This window comes from Amblyomma mixtum, chromosome 9, assembly GCF_055824585.1.
Source record: "Amblyomma mixtum isolate Tamu chromosome 9, ASM5582458v1, whole genome shotgun sequence".
NCBI lineage: Eukaryota > Metazoa > Arthropoda > Arachnida > Ixodida > Ixodidae > Amblyomma > Amblyomma mixtum.
The window spans coordinates 86,821,959-86,839,768 of NC_143020.1; the positions used below are offsets into that span (position 1 = coordinate 86,821,959).

The window sequence follows — 17,810 nt, forward strand, 5'->3', positions numbered from 1 at the left end:
TATTTATTAGGCAGTGATGACATTTCTTGAAACCTAAATGTTTTTTTTTGCCTGCGTGCAGAATTGACTGTAGAGACATCTTGTTTCAGGCATGAGTTCTCTTTAAGGCTGACCTGTTGAATGAAACTTTTGATAGACATCAACAGCTTTTGATGAGTTTGTCCGCTGCGTTCAACATTCATTCCTAATTCCAAGTGAACTGTGGATTGTTGGTTCTCGCAGTTTATTTAAATTACTCTTCCTGTGCTACGCAGGTTCAGTCGTGACACAGAGCGACCATGGCACACCTCCTGTGGAAGATTCAACCAGTGAAAGGCACCCTGTGAGCCACTGCAATGAATCTACTCCTGGCATGGGTGACCGCCAGGGTAATCCCACAGGAAATAAGCTGCACAAATGCACCCACTGCAGCAATAGATTCAAAAGTAGATACCATCTAGTGTGGCATCCACGAGTCCATACAGGTGACCGCCCATACCACTGTAACAACTGTGGAAAGAGCTTTGCACTAAATTCCACCTTAAAGGTACATGAGCGCACTCACACACGTGACCGCCCATACCACTGTGACCACTGCAGTAGCAGCTTTGCACAAAGGTCAGATCTGGAGAGACACCAGCGCACTCACACAGGAGAACGTCCTTACCGTTGCGACCACTGTGGTAGCAGCTATATACGGAGGGAACACCTGGTGTCGCACATCCGTACCCACACGGGTGAAAAGCCCTATCAGTGCCAGCTGTGCCCCATGGCCTTTGCGGTACGTTCAACCCTTGTGAAACATGTTAGAACCCATACGGGTGAAAAGCCCTACCAATGTGACTTGTGTGAAAAGAGATTCACTCAGAGGAATACTTTGAACTACCACAAGAAGGCTGTTCACTAAAAATAGTTGTCCATAATGCCTTTGGTATAAATGTTTTGGGAACTACCTATTTGTGCAGAAGCTAGCAAGATTCTAGCTGGCTACCCTATGAAAGGCGCTGGTAGCTAGCCTGGATGATTAAATTCATTTCTCAGTTTTGTTCCTTTTGGTAAACTTGTCAGAGAATTACATTTGTTGTTCCCTTAGACTACACAGACACTCGCTTGGAGTCTTTCCTGATCACGGAGGGTGAGCCTGCTATGCTTGTAAACTTGCATAAATTTAAATAAAATAATGATCTTATCTTACTGGCATCACTTTGGCTTGGAGAGTTACATTCAAAAACCTTGTGCCCAATATTATTCACTGGTGATAGTTGTCACTGCGCCTCAACGAAGAGATTTGGGGGAGTGAAAGGTCACACAATAATTGGGATAATTTTTGAGAGCTTAATTATAAATTAACTCATTAGTATCACTGTTTCTGGAACTATTTTCATGACCATACAGAGAAACCTGCTCCTGTGAAAATTTTTGTGTGTTTATAGAAGCGGTGTTGGTGGCAGTAGTTGTCCAGCCTGAAAATGATGTACCTTTCTTAAATTTGCAGGCCTGTAAGAGTTATTTGTTCTTTGTAACGAAAACCAACAAAAGAGTTCACTAACATCAGCATCACCATTTCTCAAAGCACTGTCTCTGCTGTTATATAAATAGCATAATATTTGTGGAGCATTGTTTCCACACCATGTTTCATCCATCACAGTACCAGTTGTTTGTGACCATTTCACATTGTGCTAGCTTCTTTGCTGTGTTGATGTTACTTGAAAAAGCCTTAACTATATACATAGGTGTTCATGATAACACGCTGCAAGGGTCGAGGCTGCTGAAACAAAAAATACTGTGATTAGTGTCTACGACAAGCATTGTCATCTTTTAGTGTGTTGTAAAGTTCACTATTTGGGTCAGTTGTGTGAAATGGCTTTGTGCACATTAGTATTTTATTGCAGTTTTGCAAACGGTTGAATTCATTCTGGCTGTTTGTAAAACTCACTTGCTTTATACATTGTACATAAAAATTCAAAAGCAGTGCAGTTCTTCAAAAAGCTTTTTTTTTTAATCGTATACTTCAAGCATCCTTAGATGTCATTGTGCCTTGCATCCAGAAAAGAACTGCTATCATCACTCTTATCAGCACTCAATGCTTTTCCCCACAGCAAAGCTATTTTTTCTGATGGGATTGCATTACCAGTGGCATATTATCTTGTGTTCGTTTTTTGTTAGTTGCTTTGGAGAAAAGTTTAAACTTCTCATATTTCAGCCACTGTGTAATTAGTACATACACATGCCGTTGCACACATTCATTCTAATAAAGATCGATGAGCAACCTTTTAGGTGAACTCAAAATGAATAACTCCCGTTCTTCTTTGTTGCACATTGTGGAGTCTTCCCCGTGCAGGACACCGCTTTTATGTGGAGTAACTGAAAGTTTATTTAGCAAAAACTTGTGCCTGCTAGCATAGGTCCAAGATGGTCTAAACTTTTCATATGCAAAGGTTGTATTAAGTTTGTTCACTCTTATGCGTTGTATGTGCTCAGAGAGACCGGACAGCCTTCTCTGGACACCAGTTTTGAAATTCAACCCCATCGAATACATTGTAATTTTGCTATAAAAGGAAACCATCTCTGTCCATTGTTCTATCAGGAATCTATCACCTGTACTGAGAAATGTGATTTTAAAGTCTATGTCAAATGTTTAAAGGTTTGCCACCCGTAACAAGCAGCGAATTTGCCTAGTATATCCTGTATTGGAGGACAGCTTGAAAATTGGTGTTGGAAAAATATTTCTGCCTATGAAAGGATGGTTCTGATTTGGAGTTGAAGCCATCAACATCATCAGCCTTAGTATGGCCACTGCAGGGCAAAGGCTTTTCTCATGTCTCTCCAATTAACCCTGTCCTTTGCCAGTTGCGGCCACCCTATCCCTGCAAACAAGACCTCATCCTCCCACCTAACTTTCTGCCACCTCTGCTATGCTTGCCTTCTCTTGGAATCCACTCTTATCTTAAGGACCAGCAGTTATCTTGCCTTCGCATTGCATGCCCTGCCCAAGCCCATTTCTTCCTCTTGATTGCAACGAGAATGTCATTAACCCGCGTTTGTTCCCTCACCCACTCCGCCCGCTTCCGATCTCTTAGCGTTATACCTATCATTTTTCTTTCCATAGCTTGCTCTGTTGTCCTTAATTTAAGCTGAACCCTCTTCATTAGCCTCCACGTTTCTGACCTATAAGTGAGTACTGGTAAGATACAGCTGTTGTATACTTTTCTCTTGAGGCATATTGATAAATTGCCATTCATGATGTGAGAGAACCTGCCATATGTGCTCCACTATATTCATATTCTTCTTGTTATTTCCCTCTCATGATCCGGATCAGTGGTCACTACCTGCCCTAAATAGACATATTCTCTTACTACTTCCAGCACCTCTCTACCAATCGCGAACTGCTGTTCCCTTGTTAGACTGTTCAACGTTACTTTAATTTTCTTCATGTTAATTTTTAGCCCCACCGTTCTGCTCTGCCTGTCTGACTCATTGATCATGGTTTGCAATTCATGTCCTGAGTGACTTAGCAAGGCATTGTCATCAGCGAATCACAGATTACTTAAGTACTCTCCATTAACTCTTGTCCCCGACTGTTCCCATTTCAGACGCCGAAATACCTCCTGTAAACAGGCGGTGAATAGCATTGGCGAGACCATGTCTCCCTGCCTTACACCTTTCTTTATTGGAATTCTATTGCTGACTTTGTGGAGGGCTATGCTAGCTGTGCAATCATTATAGATATCTTCCCATATTTTCACATAACACTCTTCTACACCCTGATTCCGCAATGCCTGCATCACATCTGAGGTTTCCACTGAGTCAAATGCTTTCTCATAATCAGTGGAGGCTATATTTAAGGGTTGTTTACCTTCTGCGCATTTCTCTATCAGCTAACTGATAGCATCAATATGGTATATTGTCAAGTATCCTTTACGAAAGCCTGCCTGATCATTTGGTTGATTGAAGTCAGTGGTTGTCCTGACCTATTAGTGATTACCTTGGTAAATACCTTAATTGTAGGCAACGTATAGTAAGCTAATCGGTCTGTAATTTTTCAAGTCCCTAACGCCTTCTTTCTTATGCATTAAAGGGTCCCTGAAAGGGGTGTCTGAGGTTGGCAAACAAATACTTGCATTATGTAGAGCGTAGGCCACTGAACGTTCATGCCGCGTACAATACATCGAAGGCGACTAGATAATTTGTAATACATTTTCAAAAACTACCTCTCCCGAGCCTCGCGGCGACCAGCGGCGGTGAACTTCCGCCCGAATCCGTACTCATTACGTCAGTTTGTACTCTTTACGTCACAAGTGCTGCGCTATGATTGGTTCGCGCTGCCAACGTGAAATCACGCATTTAACAAACTAGAAGCTCTAAATACTTCACACTCTTACTCTTTTCGGAAACATTTCGCATTTCAGCAAGCAGAGTTGTCGTTTATATGCATGTTTACGCAGTTATTGTGTGTTCGGTGTCAGAAATTAGTACTGCACTTCCGGTTTACATTGTTGTCGTCTGCTCGTACCGCTTGTGTCACTCCGCCGGCGTCGCCATCGAATCGAATATCGAGGTGCGGTTCAGTCACCGCGCTACTGATTTCTTTCGTGACCTCCGTCGCATGCTCAATCGAAATGAATCGGCCGTGCTGTGTCATTGAGTGCAAAGCCAGGGACCGGCAAGATATTGCCCTTCGGCACTGTCTGCCGAAAGATGGAAGTGAGCGAGCTGTCGTCGTCGTCAGGATTCAGCGCCCGATTTCTGAACGGCGTGTCCTTAAAAACTTGGCCAACGCGCCGCACCGATCGTCGCTTGCGAACTGCCGCCCCACTACAAGCAGGGACACACGGAGCGGTGAGCATCGCTGCGCCACTCTACCCAAGCTTCGCTCACAACCGGTGTCGCAGTCGCACTTCGCCGCCGTGCAGCAATGCCTGAGCGCTGCTTGGGATGGTGTACAAATATCACAAGGCAAGATCGCCTTGTTATCAGATATACTTCTCGAGCAGCGACAAAGCATGCCTGCTTATGTTGCGAGCTTTCGGCAACGGCACCGCTCGCGGGCGCTCCGGGCGACGAGCTCTGCTGCTGCCTGGCTGCCGTGGTCGTCGCTAGGCCTATTGCCTCTTTGGCATCGAAGCTGCAGCGGCCGGCGCTTCGGAAGTCGCCTGAGCTATAATAAAAGGCTTACTCTACACATCGCTTTGCAGTCAACAGCATAATCTCACAATAAAATAATAGTATGGTCACTTTCCGCGACTCCTTCAGCAGCGAAGCGAGCGGGCGCCAGGCGAGCCGGACCCCACGTCGGGCCAGCGGCAGCTGCGAGACGGTTGTGGCAAGAAATTTGCTCGTATCACAGTCGTTACCTTTACCAGCAGCTCAGTATTGGTCAGCGATCCTCAAAAATGACACATTTTTCACATTTCTTATCCCAGGGTTTGTTATTTACGTCAAAAACACACTTTAGCTCGTTTTTATGACGCCGGCAGACGGGATCCAGGCTGGCCGGCCGGCCGGCATGCTCGGCGTACATCACGTTCGCACAAGAAAATGCAAAACAGCCATGATACCAGTGAGGATGTTCCTAGATTCGAGCAACGAAAATATGTCTGTGCAAAAGTGGATCTTTCGGCAACGACACCGCCTGCGACAACGCCGCGCGACGAACTGCGCGCTGGTCCCAGGCTGCCCTAGTCGTCGCTAGGCCTATCTGGTTTCGCATTGAAACCGCAGCTGACGGCGCTTCGGAAGTCGCCTGCGCTATAATAAAAGGCCTACTATTTACATCGCTTTACTGCGAACTCGTCCCATAATAAAAGATATGTTCGATTTCCACAATGCCTTCAGCAACGGAGCTAGCAGACGGTAGGCGAACCGCACCAAGTAGCAGCAGCACCAAAGCGGCTGTGGGATGAAATTTGCTTGTATCGCAGTCATCACTTTTACCAGCAACTCGGTATTGGCCAACGATCGTCAGAAATTATGCATTTTTGACATGCATCTATCCAAGGGCTTGCTATGGACGAGAACAAACAATACTAGCGCGTTTTTCAGTCGCCGGCGGCCGGCATCAAGGCTGGCAGGCCGGTCCGGCGTGGCTCGGCCCCGAGCGCCCTGAGCAGCGCGCTGTACGGCACCATGACGCTGCCGCTCTCCGCGCTCGTATTGGCTCCCGCTTCCCGTCGTTGCGTTTTCAGCGCGCGGCTCGTCGTTGACATCCAACAGGTTGGACGCAGGAGACGAGCTGCGATCGGTCGTTACGACGACTCGTTCACAACGGCGCGCCGCAGCGAATCGCACACACTTTTCGCACATATGTCCCCGCCTTAAGGCTGAAATCCCATTTCGGCACTCATCCGCAAAAGTCGTTCCTTCAGCTCGGGGTCCATAGTACGAGAGAAGCCGCAGCGACGGTTGCGAGACAGGTGAACACAGCAGACAGCGGGAAAGCGAGCGAGCGAGCGAAAGAGCGCGTCAACCGGAAGTAAACAAACCGATCTCGTCGATGACGTATTTGTGGGCGGAGCATGGTCCCGGCCTGTAATCTTTATTTTTTTATGGTCCGCTCCGGTGTACGAGTTGAGAGGGAAAAGGCTGGTGGTCATTTTTAATAGCCATTATCTCTGGTTCCACACAAGGTAGATCAAAAATTTTTGCGGTAGGATGACGGATCGTTCAATATCTATCAATACTTCGACTTCTCTTTGCCTGCATGGACACCGTTTCAGGGACCCTTTAAGATAATCGTAGCGTTCTTCCAAGCACTTGGTACGCTAGAGGTCACAAGGTGTTGCGTATACAGGGTGGCTAGTTTTTCTAGCACAATCTCTCCTCCATCCTTCAACAAATCTGCCGTTACCTGATCCTCACCAGCTGCTTTCCCCCTTTGCATTGTTCCTAAGGCTTCCTCCTTCATTACTGGCAGGATGTCCCATTGCTGTGCTCTGCTGCCTCTCAGTAACGTTCTGATTACTTTTGCTACTGTATAGATTTGTGTAGAACTCTTCGGTTACTTTAACTATCTTATTCATAACGTTCATGACATTGCCCTCTTTGTCTCTTAGGCATACACCTGGTTTTTACCTGTGCCTAGTTTTCTCTTTACTGCTTTTAGGCTACCTCCGGTCTTTAGAGCATGCTTGATTTTCTCCATTTTACACTTCCTAATGTCTGCTACCTTGCGCTTATTTCTTAAGGGGGTCTCAACAAAGATGCGATATGCTTAGGATGCTAGAGAACACAGCATCACAAATATCCTCCAGCAAAATTTTGTTGATACGTTTTGTGGAAGCTGAGTTATCTGTAGTCAAAATTTGAATTTCCACGTCTTTGTGCCTTTCCGTCTCCTCTCATCACTGTTTGCGTGCTGAAATGTCGGTCCGCTGGCTACACACACTTGGTCCCTCCGTTGACTGCCGATGCGTTTGGGAATCTCCCAGGGGGCGGAGGCAATGCCTGCTAAACTGGTTTGGCATTGACGGCACTGGCACGGCGAACCAATGATGGCATTCCGCTGCTGACGTAAAGAGGGCTACATGACTCAATGCGCGTGAATTGGGGCGAAAGCTTGGCATCTCTGGTCACCTCGAGGCGCGGAAGGAGAGTTCTTGACAGTGTATTCTAAATTCTCGGCTCGCTTTTGAGGTCTTTTATGCTGCATGAACGCTTGGTGGCCTGTTCTCTGCATAATGCAAGCATTCTATAGCCAACCTCGAACACCCTTTTCAGGGACCCTTTAATGCACACAGGAAGTGCCACACAGATTTCTTTTGTTTTTTAGAGGAAGGCCTGTATCTGTCTGAACTGGAAATGGCGATTTCCACCTGGAAAAGCCACTTTCATTTGCATGTGGTGTTTGCTTTTCCAATTCTCCGATGAGACATGATCGCCGATATTGTCCCCAGCATTGCAGAACACGACTCAATGCATTTGTCATTGTTCTGCAAATTTCAACTGGATTTGTTACTTCCTTCTTCAAGCTCGATTTCATATTTTCCAGCTAGAAAAATTCCAGCTGGGAAATGCCATTTCCAACGGAAGAAGTGCATTTCCAGCTGGAAATGAAACCTCAATTTTCATATTGTGATGTTCAGAACAATGCTTGCAAAGTTTCAAATGAGGTCATTTATTAAAGAGAACAAAATTAAAGGTACGGCACTTATTCTGTCTATGCATATGCATTGACAAAAAGGCATGAACGCCTGACGTTGTACCAGCACAGCTTTTTCTTATATAAATCATTACTTGACGTCATTTTATCTTGCCTTTGCATATATTGGATGCACACACTGCACAGTTTATTCTTGTAAATGAAGAGACATCGACATGCGAGCTCCAGAGAAGTGGTCACCATATGAATGAGTTGTATTTTATGTTTATGCGTAAAAGCCGGACAAAGTGAGGAAGATATACTTGGAACTCTTCTATTTTGAATGTCTACCGGTCTTTTCACCCTGTTTGCTCATTGGAGAAGGTGCACTTGTGTACGTGTCTCGTGTTTTTATCTTAAATAAAACAAGCTTATCAAACTATATGAGATTTTATCAGCATCTCAGAGGTTTCTTAGTGGCAAACAAATTCTATCCTTTTGTTGGCGCTTACTAGTTGTCGGTTATGCGTCATGAAACTCGACACAAAAGAAACATACGCTATCTTGTGAGCGATATTTGGTCTTTTGATATTTGTGCTGAGCAATTTTTTTAAATACCGGGAGCTAGATAAATATGGAAGTCTCTGTATGTTGCGGAAAAGGGAACAGGCAGCTCGCACACTAGGGTAATACCTCCTTTACTCCACTCCGAATGCGCTGAAATCCATTACAATGGCCGGAGTAGGATGTTCTACAATTGCAATTAACGAAGTGCACCCCCAAAGGATCTCGGCATAGCGTCACCTAATCGAGTTTTCTGAAAACAAGCCCGGACAGGAGCTGTATTTTAAAACTCTACGCATGATCAGGTCCTTCTAGCAAAGGCCCTGGCCATGCGCTGAGTTCAGGGTACACGTGACATCCATTGCGCGTCGCGGCATTGAGCTGGACATGTTCTAGTGCTGCGCATTCAACGTGCGTTGCCGTAGTGTAGTTTCAATACAGTAGAGTGGAACCACCACATATGGCCTCTATTCGGGCAGTACGCAATGGCGACAAGCAAACCATTGCATGTACAAGTTAAGCCGGATTGACTTTAATTGGTTGTAAAACATTTTATTCACTGGAAAGAGGTTGTTAAGTGGTCGCATTAAGTGGTCAAGAGTACATAGCCCTCGACGACTTTGTCAGCCCACTCCGCCACCAAAACTTGCATTCCAGGGTCAGAGCTAGCCAGCACGGTCTCCCACCGCTCGAGAGAAGGAGCGGTAACTAGATCACCCGGAGTTGGCTCTATTGTGCAGTCCCACAGGATGTGATCGTAGGTGGCTCATTGGCCATAGTGTTTACAGTTCGGGTTGTATAGATCCGGATAAATGTGCGCGAGGAATGGAAGTCTGCCTGATCATTTGGTTGATTGAAGTCTATGGTTGTCTTGACCTATTAGCGATTACCTTGGTAAATACCTTAATTGTAGGCAACGGACAGTAAGCTGATCAGTCTGTGGTTATGGCACTCAGCTGCCTGCTGACCCAAAAGACGCAGGGTTGATCTCGGCCGCGGTGGTTGAATTTCGACGGAGGCAAAATTCTAGAGGCCCGTGTACTGTGCGGTGTCAGTACTTGTTAAAGAAGCCCAGGTGGTATAAATTTCTGGAGCCCTTCACTACGGCATCCCTCATAGCCTGAGTCGCGTTAGGACGTTAAACCCCCATAAACCAAAACCGCTTTATGAATTCTGTGGCGTTGTGTGTGAAAACTGTTCATGGTGCGGTATGGTGACTTGTGGAAGCTGGTCAACCATATCCTGATGGCGGTACCTGTAACCAGCGGTTTACACGAAAAACTGGTGCAAACAGCTTCACGGCATACCACCAATCTTTGTTTTTTTTTGTATATGGAATTAGTCCCCTTGGCATTCATACACAAAATCCCTTTTCCGCACCCTAATATAGCTGCTACACAGGAATGAACACTGCATGATACCCTTCAGTTCCACTTAATAGACGACTTGAAAAAGCAGGTCTACATCCTATAGCCATATTGAACAATGCCAGTGCCTTTTTTCTGTGTGTGTGTTGTGCTCTTTTCTGTGTTGGTTTTGCAGGCGTTGGAGGAGCACCAATAGCCGGGAGATGAAGGTTCCTGCGGAACTGTGGCTAGTCTATGCCGACCCATTGCTTGATGCTCCGATCCTGTAAAATATGTATTGCGGGACTTGTCCTTGTACTGTGCACAAAGATATCTCCCCTAGATAAATAGATAACTATTGGCATCCCCTTTGGATCAGGCCTGTGGCGAGTGCGACCTCGCCTAATGAGTTAAAGTGGTTCATTGTTACATTTTTCTTCTGCTTCTTCCTATCTGTAACCTTTTATTGCTGTTATTTGTAACCTTTGGATCCTGTTCTGTTTAAGTTTTTTTCATCCAAGGCTATTTCTTGTATTCTACGCTATATTCCTTCCGTTTCTGTGACATGTTGTGCAATTCTTTCGTTCTACATTTTCCTTGGAGTCTGATGGCTCATTAGCCATTGTGTGTTTTTGTAAGACTTCCTTGCATGTTACGCACTATCTCCTCCAGGTTCACAAATTGTCCTGCCTTTCTTAGTTGTGATAATGCGTCTTCTTTAAGCCATCATTTTATTTATTTCATATGTGCTTTTTTGTCTGTTATTTAGCATAATATTTTTGCTAGGAAGTTTCAGGTGAAATGATTGCGTAAAAGTAAGCCAGGAGTTATTTTTGTAGTGCAGTTGGATACTGAGCTTGAAATCACAACTGAAGCATTCTTTTCTTGGTTGGAAAATCTTTGGTTAGTCGTGCACGTGTTTCTCACTTCCTGGAGTAAAAAATATTGTATTAAATTTGTTTTGGGTGGTTGTTATGTTTGAATATTGCCATATTTTTATGATTAATTTTACTCTCAAAAGGTCAGTGGAGGACATCTCATCTGGGCCTACGTACTGTGTTGCCACATGTCACGACAGCCACAAACGTAGTCATGTAGCATGACAAGTCAAAGTTTTTCTGTGGCAATGCATAGGGTCTCATTGTGAACTGGCGGTCGGTTGATGCCATAGTAAAAAAAAAAAAACCAATGTTGGACACGCTGTATTATCCCCTGACGTCCCTGTGGCCGCATATGTGGCCGGAAAGCATGACCAGTTTCTCATCTTATCTGCTGCCGTCATGGTAATCTGGTCAGACTTTTTGGCCTCCGCATGTGTGTGGCCACAGAGATCCAAATTAAGGCTCACGAATGCATGTTCTCAGCTTGACGCTCTTTGGATTAGGTTTGTACCCTGGTGTTTCCAATTACATGTTTCAAGCTGCATGGGCCACATGTTTAAGCTTAATGCAGATAAGTGCTATTTTGCCTTTATGCTAAAATTAGGCAGCTTATGTACAGTACATGTCATGATTTACGGATTGCAAATCATCGTGGTAAGATGAACTCTCAGCAGCATGGAAGGACTCTGACAAAGCTACTGGCTCATTAATGCACTCATGTAAACTAGCAATGCGGATGGGACAAAATGCCGTCTTCCTTGCTTCCGTGGAATCCCCTTCTTCGGTTGCCCACAGTGTCGCCACACTGCCTCACCCTCAAGCGTCCTTGGTCGCGGCAGTAAATCATTCCTCCTCTCCACTGTTATTAAACAAGGCAAAAAAATTTGATCGTGCACTGCGTTGCGAAAACACAGATCATAATATGAGCCTGACCAGACTCGCCCACGACTTGGGTCACGATCTGATTTTGAGTCTGGATCCAACTCGTTCACCACTCAGATAAGATAATCATGTGAATATGAGCTTGAGTGAGTCTACTCATGACTCAGTCCGTTTACCTAGGACTGAATTACACGTATTCAATACACAAAGCATGCAAACAATGCAGTTGAGGCCTTGGAGACTTCTCCTTAATCTACTACACGTTGTTTCAAATTGCTGGCATAAGGAGCATTATTAGGAGGACAAAGAGTACATGCCTGATGGAGAACCTTTGAGTGCAAACTTCTCCTACGAACATATGCAGAACCTTACCTTCACTTATGTTCTTGTGTAAAGTTAGCTGCCTATGAATCCATCTATCTGTGCCAAGAGAACTAACAAGACCAGCTGTGCTAAAAATACCACAAGTAGCATTGCATTTTAGCTGGTAGAGAACATCAGTTTCGCCGCCGCGGTGGCTCAGTGGCTACGGTGCTCGGCTGCTGACCCGAAAGACGCGGGTTTGATCCCGGCCGCGGCGGTTGAATTTCTTTGGAGGAGAAATTCTAGAGGCCCGTGTACTGTGCGATGTCAGTGCACGTTAAAGAACCCCAGGTGGTCGAAATTTCCGGAGCCCTCCACTACGGCGTCTCTCATAGCCTTAGTCGCTTTGGGACGTTAAACCCCATGAACCAAAACCAAACCAGAACATCAGTTTCAAAAATTTGTACTCGCTGCTCGCAGTAGATTGCCGTTGCAGTTCTTTTTCTCTATCCATATCCTTTCACATTTTGTGCCTGCAGAACAAAGGAGATGACAGAAAGTGTAATCAGACATAGATTTTGTGTATTCTCACTTCCTTGTTTTTTGCCATTTACACAAAAGCACAGATCCCGCTGCTTGTGGCATTTGTGTTTGTTTTATAGTGACGCTTACTTGTTATCTGTTATTTTGCAGGCCATTGTTGATAAGCCAATGTGTACAAGATTCCCAAGGAAGGAACCTTCAATACCACGCCTGCCAGCCTTCCGTGACTCCATTGCATGATGCCCATAACCTGGAAAATTCCTTGTGCAATGACCTCGGTGCACTATGCTTGCGTGGAAAGTGAGATGGAAGCATTTTTCATGATTTTGCTGGAACTACATGTATTTAAATAATAAGGAAAGTGGGGACTGCCCTCAGAACAAGAATTTATTTTGTAAACTCATTTCTGAAATAATTATCTTCATAGGAATGGTATTAGGCTTTGGATGGAGAGGGAAGGAAGGAATAACGCGAATAAAAATAGGCATGAAGTTCTTTCTTCTTCTTTGCTTCTGAATCTTGTAGCAGAAATCACTAGTGGGCAGTGGTTAAACAGATTAAATTAAGCTCTCAATGGGATTCCCATTCCAATCATGGTACGAATCATCTAACCACTTGGAGCAATCAGGTGAAGCCTGCAGCCTGTGTACTCTTGTGGTAGGTGATTAGTAGTAGCAGTAGAGTCACATTATTTGATCACTCAGAGGTTGAATTGCTGTCGAGATTATTGCATTTAGGAGATGTGGCATATTTTGGTAACAAAGTGTGTGCCGGTGTCAGTATGACATTGCATGACCCTTCGTCAAGTAACTTTGTGACTTGGTGAACAAAAATAAGCATCTGGTGCGCTCCTTAAATAAAGAAGGCCCATTGGTTCCAAAATATGCGCAAACAAAAATACGGAAGGCAGAAAATGATGCCTTTATTTTTGGTGCAAAATGGGGTGAATCGGACCCTATCCTGTTATTAAGAGATCAAAGCAAGATCACCTCTGAGGTGATGGTTGTGAAAAACTTTGTGTTATATCGCAGGTAATGCAGTTATGCTGGTACTTGCGCGATCGTTCTGTTATGTGGACAAACTGATTTTTTCATTTATACAGTATTCTTTCATCTTTTAATCAAAGCAGAAACATCAAGGTTGAAAACGGCACGCATTGGAACTTTTAGCCTTTCATGCTTCTGTGTCTGCCCCATCAGTCTTTATCCTGATTCTTGTGCTGTATGGCCTCGAATTTGCGAATGCTTGCTTGCACATTTCAGTGCAGCTCCACGTCTTTTCACTCCTGGTTGGGGCTTTGTGATGGCTGTGGCTCTGCGAAACCTGTGCTGTATCGTGTGGTGAATTTTATATTCTATTCTATTTGCCGCTGTTTGCTGGTTTTTGGGCGTCCTTTTGACTTTGCTGAAGAGTACACTATGATTCCTTGTGGTTGTTCACAAGCGAGTGGCCTCATTTTGCCATTGTACAGAGCATTACTAACTCTGTCCAAACTATATTCATTGCTGTGTTCATTTACCCTGCGTTCTGACATCTTCCATTTCGTTTTGAGGCCTTTTTAAGAGCAGGTTACATTTGGCTGTATGGATTAATATTGATCTGCACATGTGGAATTCATTGTGTATGGATTTCATTTTATGATGGTGGTATGCGCTTTGATTTGTCTTTGAGGTGGAAATTGTTTGATTGTAATGCAAAGCCATTTAAAAAATTGGACTATGTTTTTTTTTAAACTGTGTGCTCTAGTGATGCCATACACTATTGTACAATGCAGTGCCAGTTTTACCGGATTTACTGACCTGCAGTGTTCGTTTTTAGTGTTGCATGGCTGGTTGCCTTGCATCACAAAATGTCCGTAAAACGAGTGTAGTGCTGCTGTGCTTTCTGTTCAGAATAATGCAACAACTGATCACAAGTCGCCCCCTTCGCTGTTTCTCGCCACATTCACTCTCCCTGCAACGGTGGCCTAGTCATTGGAGCGTGCATCTCGCATGTTGGATGTGCAGGGTTGGATTCTTTGTGTCACTCGGTACCCACCAGTGGTATAATACCAAGCATTCCCCCTGGCTTCTGCTTGGTGGAATGCCTGGAAAATAGCCTTAGGCCCTTCTTGTGTTGACGAAAGTGTCTTGTGCCATGGCGCTTTTTGACCAAAGTTGCTTTTGCATCCTAAAAATTCATCATTGTCATCATCAGTTCTCACTTTCGTTGCTGTTACTGAAAAAGATGTGATTTCTTGCAGCCTAATTGTTTTCTTCAACTGCATGCAGACTTCACTGTAGGGACATCTTGTTTCAGTCCTAAATTATTCTTAGGCTTATCTGTTGATTAAAACTTGATAAACATGTACACCTGTTGATGAGTGTGTCCTCCACATTCATTTATCCCTAACTCCCAGTGAACTATGGATTGTAGGTTCTTGCATTTTGTTGAAAGTACTTTGTCTTAAAATGCAGGTTCAATCTTCATGGAGACCGGACATGGCACACCTCCTGTGCAAGATTCAACGAGGCAAAGGCGCGTAGTGAGCCATTGCACGGAATCTACTCCCTCTGGCAGGGGTAACCACCGTGATAAGCCCGCAAAAAAGAAGCTTGACAAGTTCACCCCCTCTAGCAAGGGATTCAAAAAGAGATCCAAGCTGGTGGCGCATCTCCGAGACCATACCGTTGACCGCCCATACCATTGTGACCATTGTGGAAAAAGCTTTGCGCGCAAGTTCACCCTAAAGCAACACCAGCGCATTCACACAGGCGAGCGCCCTTACTGTTGTGACCAATGTAGATGCAGCTTTACACAAAAAGCCACTTTGAACGCGCACCAGCGCACTCACACAGGTGACCGCCCCTACAAATGTGATGCTTGTGGGAACAGCTTTGCGAACAAGGCCCATCTTGAGTCACACCAGCACACTCACACAGGCGAACGACCATATCGTTGTGACCACTGTGGTAGCAGCTTTTCACAGAGCAACAGCCTGGTGAGACACATCCGTACCCACACGGGTGAAAAGCCGTTTCAGTGCCAACTGTGCCCCATGGCTTTTGCGGTACGTTCAGGTCTTGCGAGGCATGTTAGATTCCATAAGGGTGAAAAGCCCTACCAATGTGACTTGTGCCAAAAGACATTCACTCAGAGGCAAAATTTAAAACTCCACAAAAAGGCGATTCACAAAGAATAGCAGTGGTTTGTGTCCCTTAGTCAAAGTGTTTTGCTAGCTACCAATTTATGTGCAAGCTAACGAGATTCTAGCTGAATACCCTTTGAAAGGTTTTGGTAGTTAACCTGCATCATATCATCATTTGTAAGTTTTGTTTACTTTAACGGAGTTTTCATAAACAACATTTGTTCCCTTGAACAACACTGTCACTCAGGCTTTCCTGAATGAGGAATGTCAGTCTGTTAAGGAGATAAACTTGTATGAATGGAAATAAAATCTTGGCATGCATGGATGACATCACTTCCTGCTGAAAACAGACATTCAAAAACATTATGCCCACGATTTATCACTGGTGCCAGTTGTCAGCCTGCCTCATTGGAGAGGTTGGGGGCAGAAAAAGCGTGCACAAGAGTTATTTTATTCATTTGGTATGAGTGGGCGAATTTGTGTGATGTTTGTTATTAAGTTACTCGTTAATATCACTAAACATTGTACAGGCTTTGTCAAAAGTTTAGAGCCCAGGAGGTTTGCTTCTAAGCACTATTGTGGCCCTCCTGCAGCACTTGTGGAAGTCCTACGCATCGAAGGGAGCAGGACCAAAAATCTTACCTTCAGGAGATTTGGGACGGTGAAATCGCATTACAAGCAAAGCAATGCAGCCCAGAAGCAAACTCCCTGGGCTCTAAACTTTTGACAAAGGCTGTACCTTGGCACCTTGAGAGGTGGTCACTCGCAGCACTTGCACTCACACCCGCTCACTCATCTCCACTCACACTTACAACCACTCGTTCACGCTTGCACTCATGACCACTTGCAACTACTCACTCACACTCACAACCTCTCACTTGCACTCATGTCCACTAACACTCACAACCACTCGTTCTCACAACCTCGTACTCACAACCGCACTCAAGTACTCATGTCCACTCTCTCTCATTCTCGTTTACTCACTGTTTTCTTTGCTGACAACGGAGGGGATGAAAGATTTGCTGCCTTGGCCATCTGTGCTTGTGGCTGCTCTGGCATAGTCTTGGTCGCACAGATGTGGTGGCGAGTCGCCCGAAGCTCTGCCCGGCTCTTTGGCCAGTCTTCACGGTTTCGATGATCATAAGAAGTGGTCGCTTATCGCGCAATGTCCCCAACCAGTGTTACGCACCTGTGCTTCCGCGCTTGCTGCTGAGATGATGAGTGCCTGTTTAGCATCAGCGCATTTGCTTAGGGACGTTTTCAACGGTTTCCATAGGCGTGTGCAGGATTCTTCATAAAGGGGAGCCAAGTTTCAGTGCGTCACTCTCTTCCCCCAACGTCCTCTCCCCTAGGCGCCTATGGTCAAGACGGAGTGCAAAGGTGAGGAATAATCATAAAATATTTATTTCAATGTGTACAGAATATTATTGAGCAGTAGTTTTTACTTTCATGTACAAGATTGGCAGAGGAAGGCAGTCTCTGCGCATGAGTAACAAAGCGCTTCCAAATGAATTTCCATTCCCTCTAAACGACAGAAAATAGGACACGCTGTCTGTTGTTAACTGCATAAAAAAAAAGGGCCGGAAAAGTTTGCCGCGAAGTGACCAGGCTAGTAACAGTTTTTTGAATGCAGTATCATTAGGGTTGTTCGTTTTCGGGTAAAACCCGATTTTACCCGATTTTTGCACCTCGAACGTGCTCCTAAAATATCGGGTAAAACCCGATTTTTCCCGATTTCTGAAACAATTGTGCCCACGGAATTGCTGTGCCTCCAGTTGGCGCGCAGGCGAGAGGCGGCTAAGGCGGCCGACAGACAGCCAGGACAGCGCCAAAATCTCCACAAAATGGGACTGCACTTTGAAACGGAACGTCTCAGACAAAGAGGAAAACCAGTTGACATTGTGGAAACTGCGAGCCGTACTCGATCCGTTCCAGAAGCGGCTGCTGAGTCAGTCGTTTGATGACTACCGACCTCTCTTTATTTCCGTGATGGCCGATGTAGGCTTGCTTCGCGAGGAGTTTAACCAGTACTTGCCGGAAGCAAGCCCCACAAATGAAGGTGTTGAAGGGATGGACTATTGAAACGACGCAACTGTGCATTACCCAAG

At 45.0% G+C, this 17,810-nt stretch overlaps 1 protein-coding gene across 1 annotated transcript; it reads left to right on the forward strand.

The window, feature by feature from the left end:
* The first annotated feature begins 257 nt into the window (after positions 1 to 257).
* LOC149330002 (uncharacterized) lies at positions 258 to 16,027 on the forward strand. Its single transcript, XM_089559342.1, has 4 exons — positions 258 to 877; positions 1,048 to 1,114; positions 1,413 to 1,478; positions 15,032 to 16,027. The coding sequence occupies exons 1-4, from the start codon at positions 353 to 355 to the stop codon at positions 15,754 to 15,756; spliced, it is 1,383 nt and encodes a 460-aa protein (XP_089415468.1). The 5' UTR covers positions 258 to 352; the 3' UTR covers positions 15,757 to 16,027.
* Positions 16,028 to 17,810: the final 1,783 nt, after the last annotated feature.

Coding starts and splice junctions, on each gene's coding strand:
- LOC149330002 (XM_089559342.1), top strand. CDS start 353: ATGGGTGACCGCCAGGGTAATCCCACAGGAAATAAGCTGCACAAATGC. Junction 1,115..1,412: donor GTCTTTCCTGATCACGGAGG/GTGAGCCTGCTA, acceptor GTGTGTTTATAG/AAGCGGTGTTGGTGGCAGTA. Junction 1,479..15,031: donor TTTCTTAAATTTGCAGGCCT/GTAAGAGTTATT, acceptor CTTAAAATGCAG/GTTCAATCTTCATGGAGACC.